Source organism: Sorex fumeus, unplaced genomic scaffold (assembly GCF_029834395.1).
Source record: "Sorex fumeus unplaced genomic scaffold, SorFum_2.1 ptg000007l, whole genome shotgun sequence".
NCBI lineage: Eukaryota > Metazoa > Chordata > Mammalia > Eulipotyphla > Soricidae > Sorex > Sorex fumeus.
The window spans coordinates 61,842,134-61,854,563 of record NW_026606064.1 but is presented as its reverse complement, the minus strand read 5'-3'; the positions used below and the strand labels follow the sequence as shown (position 1 = coordinate 61,854,563).

At 38.1% G+C, this 12,430-nt stretch overlaps 1 protein-coding gene across 1 annotated transcript in view; it reads left to right on the top strand.

The window, feature by feature from the left end:
* The window catches only part of MYO3A (myosin IIIA), a 176,542-nt gene that overhangs the window by 123,483 nt on the left and 40,629 nt on the right, over positions 1–12,430 (top strand). Inside the window, exons 24-27 of the mRNA XM_056107182.1 lie at positions 287–492; positions 5,505–5,616; positions 7,982–8,144; positions 11,328–11,451. Of these exons, the coding sequence (XP_055963157.1) occupies positions 287–492; positions 5,505–5,616; positions 7,982–8,144; positions 11,328–11,451 (605 nt within the window). The remainder of the gene's footprint in view (positions 1–286; positions 493–5,504; positions 5,617–7,981; positions 8,145–11,327; positions 11,452–12,430) is intronic.

Sequence of the window (12,430 nt, the reverse complement as noted above, 5' to 3'; positions counted from 1 at the left end):
TCGTCGATTTGCTCGAGCGGGCCCAGTAACATCTCCATTGGAGACTTTGTTGTTACTGTGTCTGGCATATCCAATACTCTCGGTAGCTTGCCAGGCTCTCCGAGAGGGGCGGAGGAATCGAACTTGGGTCGGCCATGTTGGCTGCGTGCAAGGCAGACGCCCTACCCGCTGTGCTATTGCTCCAGCCCATGTAGTGTTCAGAATATAATCTTATAATTGATATACCTATAAATGCACACATTTTAGTAGGCGACATTGAGGAATTAATTTTTCTTAAATATTCTAGTACTCCTTGATGGATTTGTTATCTAAAATGGCAGTGGGCCAGCCTCATTTCGTTCGTTGCATCAAGCCAAATAATGAACGTCAGGCAAGAAAATATGATAGAGGAAAAGTTCTGCTACAGCTTCGCTACACGGGGATTTTGGAAACAGCAAGAATTCGAAGGCTGGGATACTCACATCGCATACTTTTTGCAAACTTTATAAAGCGGTATGTTGATTTCTGTCATCTTTCCTTATGGATCAGAAGGAAAAGTAAGCCTGTCTGTTGGCGAAGGGTGACTGTTATAATTGAAAGTAGCTTCTTTAGGAGATTGAAAGTGGAAACAAATGCTTACGTATATTTCAAAATCCCATGTTTCTATTAATGAACAGCACAAATTATGACACATGAATGAGGAGGAGGTAATTAAGTATATAGAAAACATGTGAATAGTTGTTTGGAATAGAGGAAGTTCCAGAAATAAAAAGGCTAAACCTTTTCTCTGCCACTAATTTGAAAGCTGTCGTCCAAATTGGCAGAACCATAGGAAGACTAAACAACTTGCAAAGGCCCTGGGGAGGTGTAAATAGGACTAAATAACCCTCCTCTGCACTGCCTTACCCTTTGAATAAACCTCCCTGTTCTGGTGCAGAATTCATCTGACCTCTTGTCAGTTCTGTTGTGGATGAACTCTTCTATTTTGTAATCCCAAAAAAATGATCTTAAAGGAGAACACGCAACATGAACTTGACTTTCACCATACACTGCCTTACTACAAATATTTATATGAATGATGCCCCAAGGTTACCACTTGAATTAGCTCTAATTTTCTACAGGTACCTACTGACAATGGTTCGGGTACTTAAACTCTAATACAACCCGAACTTACAGAAACCATTAATATAACAAACGAGGTACATACATATGCCTTAAATGTATGGGAGGATCCCCCCAGGATGGGAGAAGCATGCTGAGTTAGAAAGCTCAGATTTAAATCCCAATTCTGCCACTTGTAAATTTTAAAGTCACTTGAGTTTCATAAGCTTCAAGCTTTGATTTTTCATCTGCATATTGGCATGATCAATAGTATCTACACTAAACAGGGTTATGAGGTTACAGTTACATCATCAAATGTAATTATATATGTATTTTATGAAATTCACTGTTAAAACCAAATATTATCAATAGATATCAATATTCTTAATGTCAATAATACATTTGCCTCAACCCCAAGCTCCCATAATTGTTACCTATAATTAGAAACAAGGGGTGTGGTTCGGAGTGGCTATGCAGGCAAAGGAAAGACCGCAAAAGCTCAGGGGCATGAGTGAACATGGCTCTTTGAAAAGTTTAAAGCACTCTTTATTTTATTTTATTTATTTTTAATGAATCACAGTGAGGTACAGTTACAGACTTACAAACTTTCATGCTCCAATGGAATACTATGTAGCTGTGAGAAAGGATGAAGTCATGAAATTTACATACAAGTGGTACTACATGGAAAGTATCATGCTAAGTGAAATGAGTCAGAAAGAGAGTGATAGACATAGAAAGATTGCATTCATCTGGGGAACATGAAGTAACATAGGAGACTAACACCCAAGAATAGCCGAGATAAATACCAGGAAGTTTACTCCATGGCTTGGAGGCCAGCTTCACACTCTAGGGGTAAAGGCAGCCCAGATGTAGAAGGGAGCACCAAATGGGGGTATTAGGAGGATCCCCCCAGGATGGGAGAAGCATGCTGAGACTAGACTCTAGACTGAACATGTTGCCACTCAATGCCTCTTTTGCAGGCCACAGCACCCAAAAGGAGAAAGAGAGAACAAAAGGGAGTGCCATGCCACAGAGGCAGGGTGGGATGGGGAGATAAGGGCGGTGGGAGGGGTACTGGGATCAGTGGTGGTGGAAAATGGGCACTGGTGGAGAGATGGGTACTCTATCATTGTACAACGGAAACCCAAGCACAAAAAATTTGTAAGTCTACAACTGTACCTCATGGTGTTTCACTAATAAAAAAAATAATAAAAAACTTTTGTTCTTACATTTCAGTCATATACGTACAATGACCGAGTACCCATCCCTCCACCAGTGCCCATTCTCCACCACCAATGATCCCAGTATCCCTCCCACCACCCCCACCGTATCCCCCACTCCTCATCCCACTTCTGTGCCAGGGCATTCCCTTTGGCTCTCTCTCGTTTTGGGTGTTGTGGTTTGCACTAGGGGTATTGAGTGGCCATCATTCGGTCTATAATCTTACTTTCAGCCCGCATTTCCCATCCCGAGTGGGCCCTCCAAGCATCTTTTACTTGGTGCACTCTTAAAAGTGGAGCACATGCTTCCTCTGGACAATGACAAAAGGTGAGGCTACAAAGATGAGCAGGGCTAGAGAGGAGGAGAGAACTTTCACAGGAATCCTCAGACGTGTCAATAACTTTAAATCACTCTTTAGAACACACATTACCTTTCCATTTTCTATTATTTTTACACTTCTCTACTCATGTGCATATACATTAGAGGCCTCCTGAATAGAGTCAGGAAAAGACATGGTTGGATTTTCACTTCATGAAAATAATTACACAGCAGTGGAAGCTGGTAAAGGAAGGAAGAGAAGGGAGTGAAGATGGTCATAACCTGTTAGGGGGCAGTTCTAGAAGACAAGATGATGGAGAGTTAGTTTAAGCATGTGGCTTTAAGAAAGGAGAAAGACAGGGATTCCAGAGACCTTTAAGGATGTTGGGAAGAATCTGGGATGGCACATGGATTTTTTTGTTTCAGTGCCTTTTTTAAAAAGTGGTATCATTTACAGAGGTAGAAGAAAGAAAGGGTGAGAGATTCTGATGACTTTGGGGGTGTCAGTGGATAAGAAGTAATGTGTTTAGTATATATGTAAACAGGGATTAGATAGAGACATTAGAATCATCACAGAAAGGTATCCATGCATTTAGATGAGATACCTGTGGAGAGAGCTCAGAAAGAAATGCAGTATTGCAAAATGCTCCCACTTAAGCCTCCCATCTAAATACAGGGCATGTCACCGTGACTAAGAGGGAGAAGCAGGGAACATGCAGAAACCCTGGAGACACTCTGAAGAGAGACAGTGTGGTCAACAGTAGCAAATGATGCAGAAATAACAGCTGTGAAAGAATGGTCTTAAGATCTCATCGCTAGAAGATCAAGTGTGGATTAAAAAAAAAGTTATTACGCCTCTGTGGTTAAATAAGAGTGTTGGTACTGAGAGGGGAAGGGGAGGAGAGAAAAGGAGATTGTTGTTGTGAATAAACTTTTTGTGTAACTCCAGAGCTAGTAGAAGATGAGGAGCATTAAGATCATTTTAGCTGAGAGAGATTGAGGTGGGGGATGTTTTGCATGAAAAAAGCCAGAAGAAAGAAGTGGGGTTGAAAATTTCAGAAGTTAAAGAGATGGCATCTAGAACTCAGTCAAATCGAGAAAGAATCTTCCTTCAAACGAGGATAGAAGAAAAAAGAAATGGTCAATAGTGAGCCAATAAGTTTGTCAAAGGACAAGTTCAGTGGAACTTGGGTGTAGTCACTTCTGGTCAAGTACTTGAACTGCTGAGAGTGGTGCAGGCAAGGGTGGGTGAGGCCTGGGCAGTTTAGGAGAAATTGAGTCTAAATCACTTTGCAAGCAAAGTGGCCATGCACCAAGTCTGGATTCTGAACATTCTCATAGGCCCAGCTGAATCAGAAAGCTGCATATTCATAGACAAGTACATGATGGTTTTCTCTGACATTGGTCAGACAACAGAGAAAAGAAACATACGAGCAGAGATTTCAAAGAAATGGGTTCCCATGTTGGCAGACAGTTGTGGGAAGCTTCTGTAGTGAATCATTGTGATGAGCCAAGAGATTCTGACTATCATATCTGGTATCAAAGGAATGGTTAATAGAAAGGATGGAGTAGATACTTGGGTCACAAGGATTTACATGCAAGTTGAGTCCTGAAGTGAATCAGCAGAAGGACAGGGGAAGGACAGATTCATTCTGTCAGATTCATTCCAAACCATTCTAGACCTCGATTCTTCAAAATGACTATCAGTGTCTGGTTTATCTGCTAGATTTAAGGAGATCAAACCTGATGGAACTGAAACATGTTACTACTTTTATCCAAGGGCTAATTTTTTAGATAAAGAAATTGATATTCGACAGAGTTCTGTAATGGGTACAAGTTTACGCAGATCATTCGTAAAGATACCTAGACTCAGACTCCCAGAGAGAACTCTCCATCACACCGTGCCAACATCAATCATGGCCTCTGTTTTCAAATTCAGACCTTATTAATGCTTATTTCCCCTGGACAGGTTAATCATCTTGCAGCAAGTTAAATAAAAATATGGGTTGTTGAAACCCTAGAAATCTGTCTTTGTTTATTAGATTATTGACCAATCAAAATTAGTTTTTCTTACCTTATTTCTCCCCTGTACTCCACTAAAGCTTATGGTTTCTTTAGGTTGTCACCTACATTAACCCCCATTTCCCATATTCCCCTTCATTATTGATGAGCTAATAGAGAAAAACTCTGGAGCAAGATAGAGGGTAACTCAAAGATAGACAATGCCTTCATTCAACTTCAAAATAAGCTTCCAGTGTTTCAGTGAAATTGGGTTGGAGCAATAGCACAGCAGGTAGGGCATTTGCCTTGCACAAGGCCAACCCGGGTTCGATTTCTCCAGCCCTCTTGGAGAGCCCGGCTAGCTACCAAGAGTATCCCGCCCGCATGGCAGAGCCTGGCAAGCTCCCCGTGGCATATTCAATATGCTAAAAACAGTAACAGCAAGTCTCACAATGGAGACTTTACTGGTGCCCACTCAAGCAAATCGATGAACAACAGGATGACAGTGCTACAGTGCTACAGTGGGGGAAAACAAAAATAAAAGCTTCCCCTCTTTTTCCTGGCCTGGTAGTCCTACTTGTAGGGGACAGAGAAAGGTTTCAGTGGGTTTTTTAATTACACATTAATTTTTTTTTTAATGAATTACAAGTTTTGTGGAAGTGGTTTCAGTGGTGAGTGTTGAAAAACAAATGTTAAGGTAAAAAAAGCACACTGATCTGAATTTGTAACAGACTGGAATTCAGGTTATTCTAAATACCTCCATCATCCCCTTTTTCATGGCTGGGGAGTGTCTCCCTTCCCTGCCCATAGTTGTTAAGTTTCCACCATCATATTTAGACTCTAGATCTTTGTAGAGCATTAACCAACCTCTCTCCCCTTTAAAGCTACCAGGTTCTCTGCTACAAGTGGAATGAAGAACCCCCAGTGAGCGCAAACACCTGTGCTGCCATTTTGGAAAAAGCTGGTCTCAGTAATTGGGCTCTTGGGAAAACAAAAGTAATGTTTTTATATAATTTCAAAAAGAATTAATAAGTATGTTGGGTTTGCTGAAATTATAACATTTCATAATGATTGAAAATACTATGGCTTTTCATGTTTAAGGATCTCCAGTTTAAAGTAAATTGATAAAAGGAAATCAATTCACTTTATTGACTACTCTTACTGTATTTACTGTTATTTATTATATGTTTTTGTCTGTTGGTGATTGGATCTGAGAGCATGTGGAATCTTAACTTGCTTAATCCTTGTAGTATAAAATAACAAATCATAACCAATTTTGGATTTGCAACTAAAACAAGTGACTACTTGAAGAAAGAATTATTAGACTTCTCAGGTAATGCCAAAGTATTACAAGATAAAAATAGTAAGACAAACGGTGGTACCAGGTGTTAGAGGTACAGTAAATGTATCACTGTGGGTAAACATAAGCTAAGGCAAAGAAGTACTCTTAGATGACTAAAAATAACTATTCTCAACGACACCATAGAGTATATGTATATACTATATGTATATATGTATATGTATATGTATACATATATATATATGCAAACATCCACATTTTCTTTTTTTTTTCTTTTTGGGTACACCCAGCGATGCTCAGGGGTTACTCCTGGCTCTTCACTCAGGAATTACTCCTGGCCGTGCTCAGGGGACCATATGGGGTGCTGGGAATTGCACCCAGGTCGGCCGCGTGCAAGGCAAACTCGCTACTGCTGTGCTATTGCTCCAGCCCCAAACTTCCACATTTTCAAAAAAAATTTATGATATTTGTGCCTTGAGAGATAAGGGTGGAGAGTTTTCAGTTGAGAAACTCGTCCTGTAATAGTTCAGGCACTTTTTAATGCCCATCTTAAATTAAGTGCCCTACATGTTCAGTAATTCATATTGACTTTAGTATTTAGTAAAGAAAATTAGGGACATTAAAAAGATTTGTATTTCATTCACACCATTTTCTTTTATGTATTCACAAAGATGAATTTCATCAAGTTGAAATCTCATGATTTATGGTCTGAAACACATGCCTAACTTCCAGTGGAGTTTTAACTTACAAAAAGGCCCTTTGCAGTTCTATTTTCACATGATATTTAAGTAGCATTTTAAAGCTATTTGTATTTTTCCACTTCACCTTTTCTAACTCATTAAGATGGATAAAAGAATTCAATATAGAAACATTCCTAAAGCTGTGCAATATATATATAATTATATAACGACCTTTTTAAGCAGATTGAATTTTAAATGAATCGTCAACAATAGAATGAACTAAATGCATTAACATCTAGAGACCTGTAGAAATTAAAATCAGATTTAATCAAAACTAATAATGCCAAACTGTTTGCCTGTGATGCCGTGCTTTCAAGTAATGGCACGCTGAGAGGTTCTACAGTTTTCAGCTGCTAAATCTGAAGTGACTTTCTTAGTGTTTTCAATAAATTTCTTTGAGGTTACTTTAACTACCAAATTTATGCATTAAAAGATAAACTTCCTGTTACCTGAAGGAGGCTGAAAACTCTTAGATGAGAACAACGTGAGACTCACTCCTCCAATGCTCTGATTTTATTTGCTCTGATTTTAGAATCAAGTCAAACCTCTTTTCTTTGCGGTGATCAGTAGGTCTAGTGGGATCTTTGTTAACTCTGTGCCACTCTCTGCCTGATTTCCTCGGCTGGTAACACTAAGAGCCCCTAAGAGAGGGGAGTTTTGTCTCCCTTTTGTCCCTAGCTAATAAGTATATATAATAAGGATCACTAAATATGTGGTGTATGGCCAATGTAATTGTTCTCTGTCATACAAGTAGATTTTTTTGTTTGGTTGTTTTTTTGTTTGTTTGTTGTTTTGGTTTTTGGGTTACACTCGGCGATGCACAGGGGTTATTCCTGGCTCGTGCACTCAGGAATTACTCCTGGCGGTGCTCAGAGGACCATATAGGATGCTGGGGATCAAACCTGGGTCGACTGTGTACAAGGCAAACGCCCTACTCACTGTGCTCCAGTCCCACAAGTAGATTTTTATAAGTTTTTTATTTTAATTTGGGAAATAGCATTCATAATTTTAGCTTTTTTTAAGCATAAAAATTAGCTTGTGCACCTTGCTAGAATTTTGGTGAAAGAACTCAACCTCCATTACACTTAGTGGCCCACCTAACATCAGCTAATTGTTGAAATTTAAAAGAATATTGCTAGTATGTTTTTTCCAAGAGAATTCTCTACAAATCTCTATCATTAAAGCAGCATCTAGACTAAAAAGCACAAGAAAGTAATTCCCAAAATCGAAAGATGATTCAGAATATAATTTATTTTTTCATAGCATAATACCTGTTGTTCATCTGTGTGCCATAACTTTGTTTTAATTTTATTATTTAAAGGTTTTCCTAAAGTACTATCATGTGGAACAATTAAATTTAATGCGGAAGGAAGCCTTTGACAAGCTTATTTTTATCCAAGCTTGTATCAGAGGATTCTTGGGGTCAAGAAGATACCAAAAAATACAGGCAAAAAGAAGAAAAAGTGCAATACTAATACAGTCAGGTAATCTCTTAACCATCTTCCAATGAAAATCTAGTATTCTACCTATTTTCCATAATTACCACACCATATTTGATGGGGTTCAGACAGTAGACAACAAATCATAGAAGCCCAACAAGCTACCGAGAGTATCCTGCCTGCATGGCATAGCCTAGCAAGCTACCCGTGGCATATTCGTTATGTAACAGTAACAATAATGGGTATTCTGTTTAGACACAAGAATAAAACCAAATCTTATATAAAAATCTCAAACTTTTATGTAACTTTTGTGTTAGATCCCAGACTTTTGATACTGTCTCTAAATTAAATCTAAATCAAATTGTTTCAGTGATGGACACTTTTAATATTTGAATGAATGTTTTATTTCAGATAAAATAATTTGATTTAAAATTTTCCATCATGTATTAATGAAACACAGTTGACCTATTATGAAAGATATGACAAGTGATTAAGTTAATCATGTATTTCAAGAGTCATATTATAATCTATTGGATAATAAGATTTTTCCTACTTTATTCTAAAGGTTACACTTGCCATAATTTTTGACAATTTAATTAAATCTCCTTTTGTTAAAGGATGGCATCCAGTTATTTCTATTAACTGTGGAAAAAATGTTTAGAACCACATATCACAAATTTTAATTGAAATATATTGACCAACTTGTATTTTTCCTATTTTTCTGTAAGAAACCAAATTTAGAACTTTACTTGATATAGTATCTTTTTAATTTTTTTTACTAGAAGACCATGGTTAAAATTACTGTTAAAACTGTGTACTTATGTATTACAAATAGTGCACTCCGCTTTTTCTAGTCTGGTTTATTCTTTCATTTTTAGATGCTAGATGTGGCCCAATGGATCGATTTTATGATCCACTGTGATTTGCAGCCTGTGTTATGAAGGCCTCTGAAGTGGTGGACAGAATAGATGACTGACCTTCAAGCGATTCATGTTTAGGGCCACTTCTCTCTGTCCCCACTGGCTTTCTATTAACCCTTTTGAAATTCTTAGCTCTTAACTTCTCATTTGGACATCCCAATGCAAACAAGCAAATGCTGTAATTTAAGATCTGATTCTTTCCAAACAAATCCAAATCTAATAAAACACTCAAAAATATTTTTCATGACTCATTTGGCAATTATATATATGTATATTACGATCCCAATCATCCTGTTGTTCGTCGATTTCCTCGAGCAGGCACCAGTAACGTCTCCTTCTTCCTAGCCCTGAGATTTTAAAAGAGCCATTTCAATGCTCTTTCAGGATTAGGAGAATGAGACCCATCATTGTTACTGGTATTTGGCATATTGAATACGACACGGGAAGTTTGCCAGACTCTGCCGTGTGGGCAGGATACTTTTGGTAGCCTGCCAAGTTCTCCAAAGGAAAATAATAAGATGGCGCGCGGCCCTGGAAGCTGGGTTTTATAGTCCCTGCGTCTTGGCCATTGATGGTATATGTGTGTGTGTGTGTGTATATATATATATATATATATATATATATATATATATAGTATATGTATATATGCACACATAAAAATATATGCATTTTATTCTTCCTACTTGTATTTTCCTGCAGAAATATTTTATGTGTTTGGTTATGGAAGCCTATCCCAACATGGATCATGTTGCAGACTCTATGCTAATTGCTCTGAATTGTCTTTTGATACAATTCTTGTGTGTACAAAGTAAGGCCGTTTTTGTTGAAACTTATTTAGAAAGATGTGAGGGATCAATTTGACAGGCACAGTCACCGTCCTCCTATTGTTCATCAATTTGCTCTAGTGGCCCAGTAACGTCTCCATTGTGAGACTTGTTGTTACTGTGTTTGGCATATTGAATACGTCACGGGTACCTTGGTAGCTTGCCAGGCTTTGACATGCGGGGGAGATACTCTCTGTAGCTTGCCGGGCTCTCCGAGAGGAGTGGAGGAATCGAACCTGGCTCTGCTGGGCCGGCTGCATGCAAGGCAAACACCCTACCCGCTGTGCTATTGCTCCAGCCCTTTGACAGGCACATTACAAAGTTTCTGTGGTTGCAGCTTAGCTCAGGTTTTCCGTTTTTTCAAGTCTCTGTTTGGAATATATGGTTATACCACTCACCCATATCACCAGTATAACTCAAATCCTGATGTTTGCCCACCAATTAGCTCCCCTTTTTTCTTCCCCCCTAGAAATTTTTCTGTCTTCTTCCTCTCTAAACATTGGGGTCATGGGTAATCTAGGCATCCCGCCTTTTACTACAGCACATTTCCTCATCCAGTATTCTGTATACCACAGATAAGTGAGATCATCCTGTATTTGTCTTTCTTCTTATGACTTACTACACTCTACAGTTCCAACCACATTGCAGAAAATTTCATGATTTCATCATTTTGTGCAGCTGCATAGTATTCCATTGTGGTTGTATACCACATCTTCATAATCCATCTGTCTTTGTACACGTAGGTTGATTCCATATCTTAGCTGTTACACTGAGTGCAGCAGTGAATAATGGTGTGCATATGTCCTTTTGAGAGAGTGTTTTTTATGTCCTGGAGTTATATTCCCCAAAGGGAAATTTTTGGGTCATGGTCATATGATCAATTTGTTTTTAAATGTTAACTGAATTCTGAAATCTATCTGATTCCAAGAATGATTGGTCAAAGTTTCAAACACATACGTAAATAGCAGGGATTTTTTTTTCTGGAAATAGTTACCAGTGGATTTTTAAGCAAATTAGTACATGAGTATATATGATCTTTTGATCAACTTAACACATCTGTTTTAGTTGCAAATTAGTCCTTTCCTATATATATATGAATATATATATGATATTTCAATTACCTCCTTTTTTGATTTTTGGGCCACACCCAGTAATGTTTAGGGGTTACTCCTGGCTCTGCACTCAGGAATTACTCCTAGCAGTGCTTGAGGGGCCTTATGGAATGCCAGGGATCAAACCTGGGTCAGCCACATGCAAGGCAAACACCCTGCCCAATATACTATCACTCCAGCCCCTCAGTTACTTTCCTAATATTGCTTATCATCTACAAGAGTCTTAATGAATCCCATTTTCAGGTTGTTAATTTCATTTTCTTCTTTGATATTGATGACCCCCCCAAAAATATCAAACTAGTTTTTAACCACTTTAAGTAATGTCATATTACTTATTATTCTTAAAGCTTCTCTGGCTCTTCTGTGTTCCAGCTGCAAGAGGACATCTGGTCAGGAAACAGCAGAAAGAAATTGTGAACATGAGAAACACAACTGTCACAACAATTCAGACTCATGATCAAGAATTTGACTATAAGAAAAACTTTGAAAATAAAAGGTATATGATGCTGATTTTTGTGCCATGTTGACATTCTATATTTTTCAGGTTTCTGATATCTCAAAATAAAGGTCAGTTCTTCTTATACCGGGCTCCTAAGTTCAGTGAACACTTACTGAGCACTGTGGCATTTTTAAATTTTGTTTGTAATTTCACTGACTTCATGGCAATTCTAACACTTTTCAACTCTAATTTTTCTCTCCTGAAGCTTCTGTCAGACTGCCTTCTAGGTTTCTTATCCTAACTCTGAGTTTCCTTTGCTGATTCCTCTCCTGCCAAGCCCCATAGGTAAACCATCTTCCACATGTAAATAATGTTCCTCTGCTCTCTCTTGAGTTCCCCTTGTAATTAGTAAGGCATTGGTCCCCTAAATCATAATATATTAGCCAAAGAATATGTGCATACACTCTCCCTATATAACTATGCTAGTCTCCTTTTATACTAACAAATACTCCTTTCTATCTGAAACATAGAGGCACTTAACAGGTTCATTATTTCTTGTATTCTAGCCACCTATTTATAAGGTCTTTGCCTTCATGGATCATAATGATTTATTTTCCTTTATTGCTAATTGTAAAACATTCCAGAAGGTATCAAAGGGTCAGTGCCTTCCTTAGGAGCAAGAGGATAAGTATTATGTGTTGCTCCTGTATTTCAGAAGTCTGTGTGAAATATAAGCAAAAAAGAGAGAAAGATGCACTACTTTACTATTTGTTGAAATTACTACTCTTAGAGTTTAAATTTCAGCTTGTAGATCATAAGTCTGATAATCAATTAGGTACTCATTTTTTACCACTTTTCTACTGAGGACACCAAGATTTAGCTTTTAACTTAGCAACTACTGATTAAGCATCCACAATACAGACAATACACTTTAGAGAATAATGTGTAAATAAAAAACTGTCCCTATACTGGTCTGGGAGAGAGATTTTTACCTTTGTTGAAATAGGCATCATAGAAGGTGGAACACAATATCAGG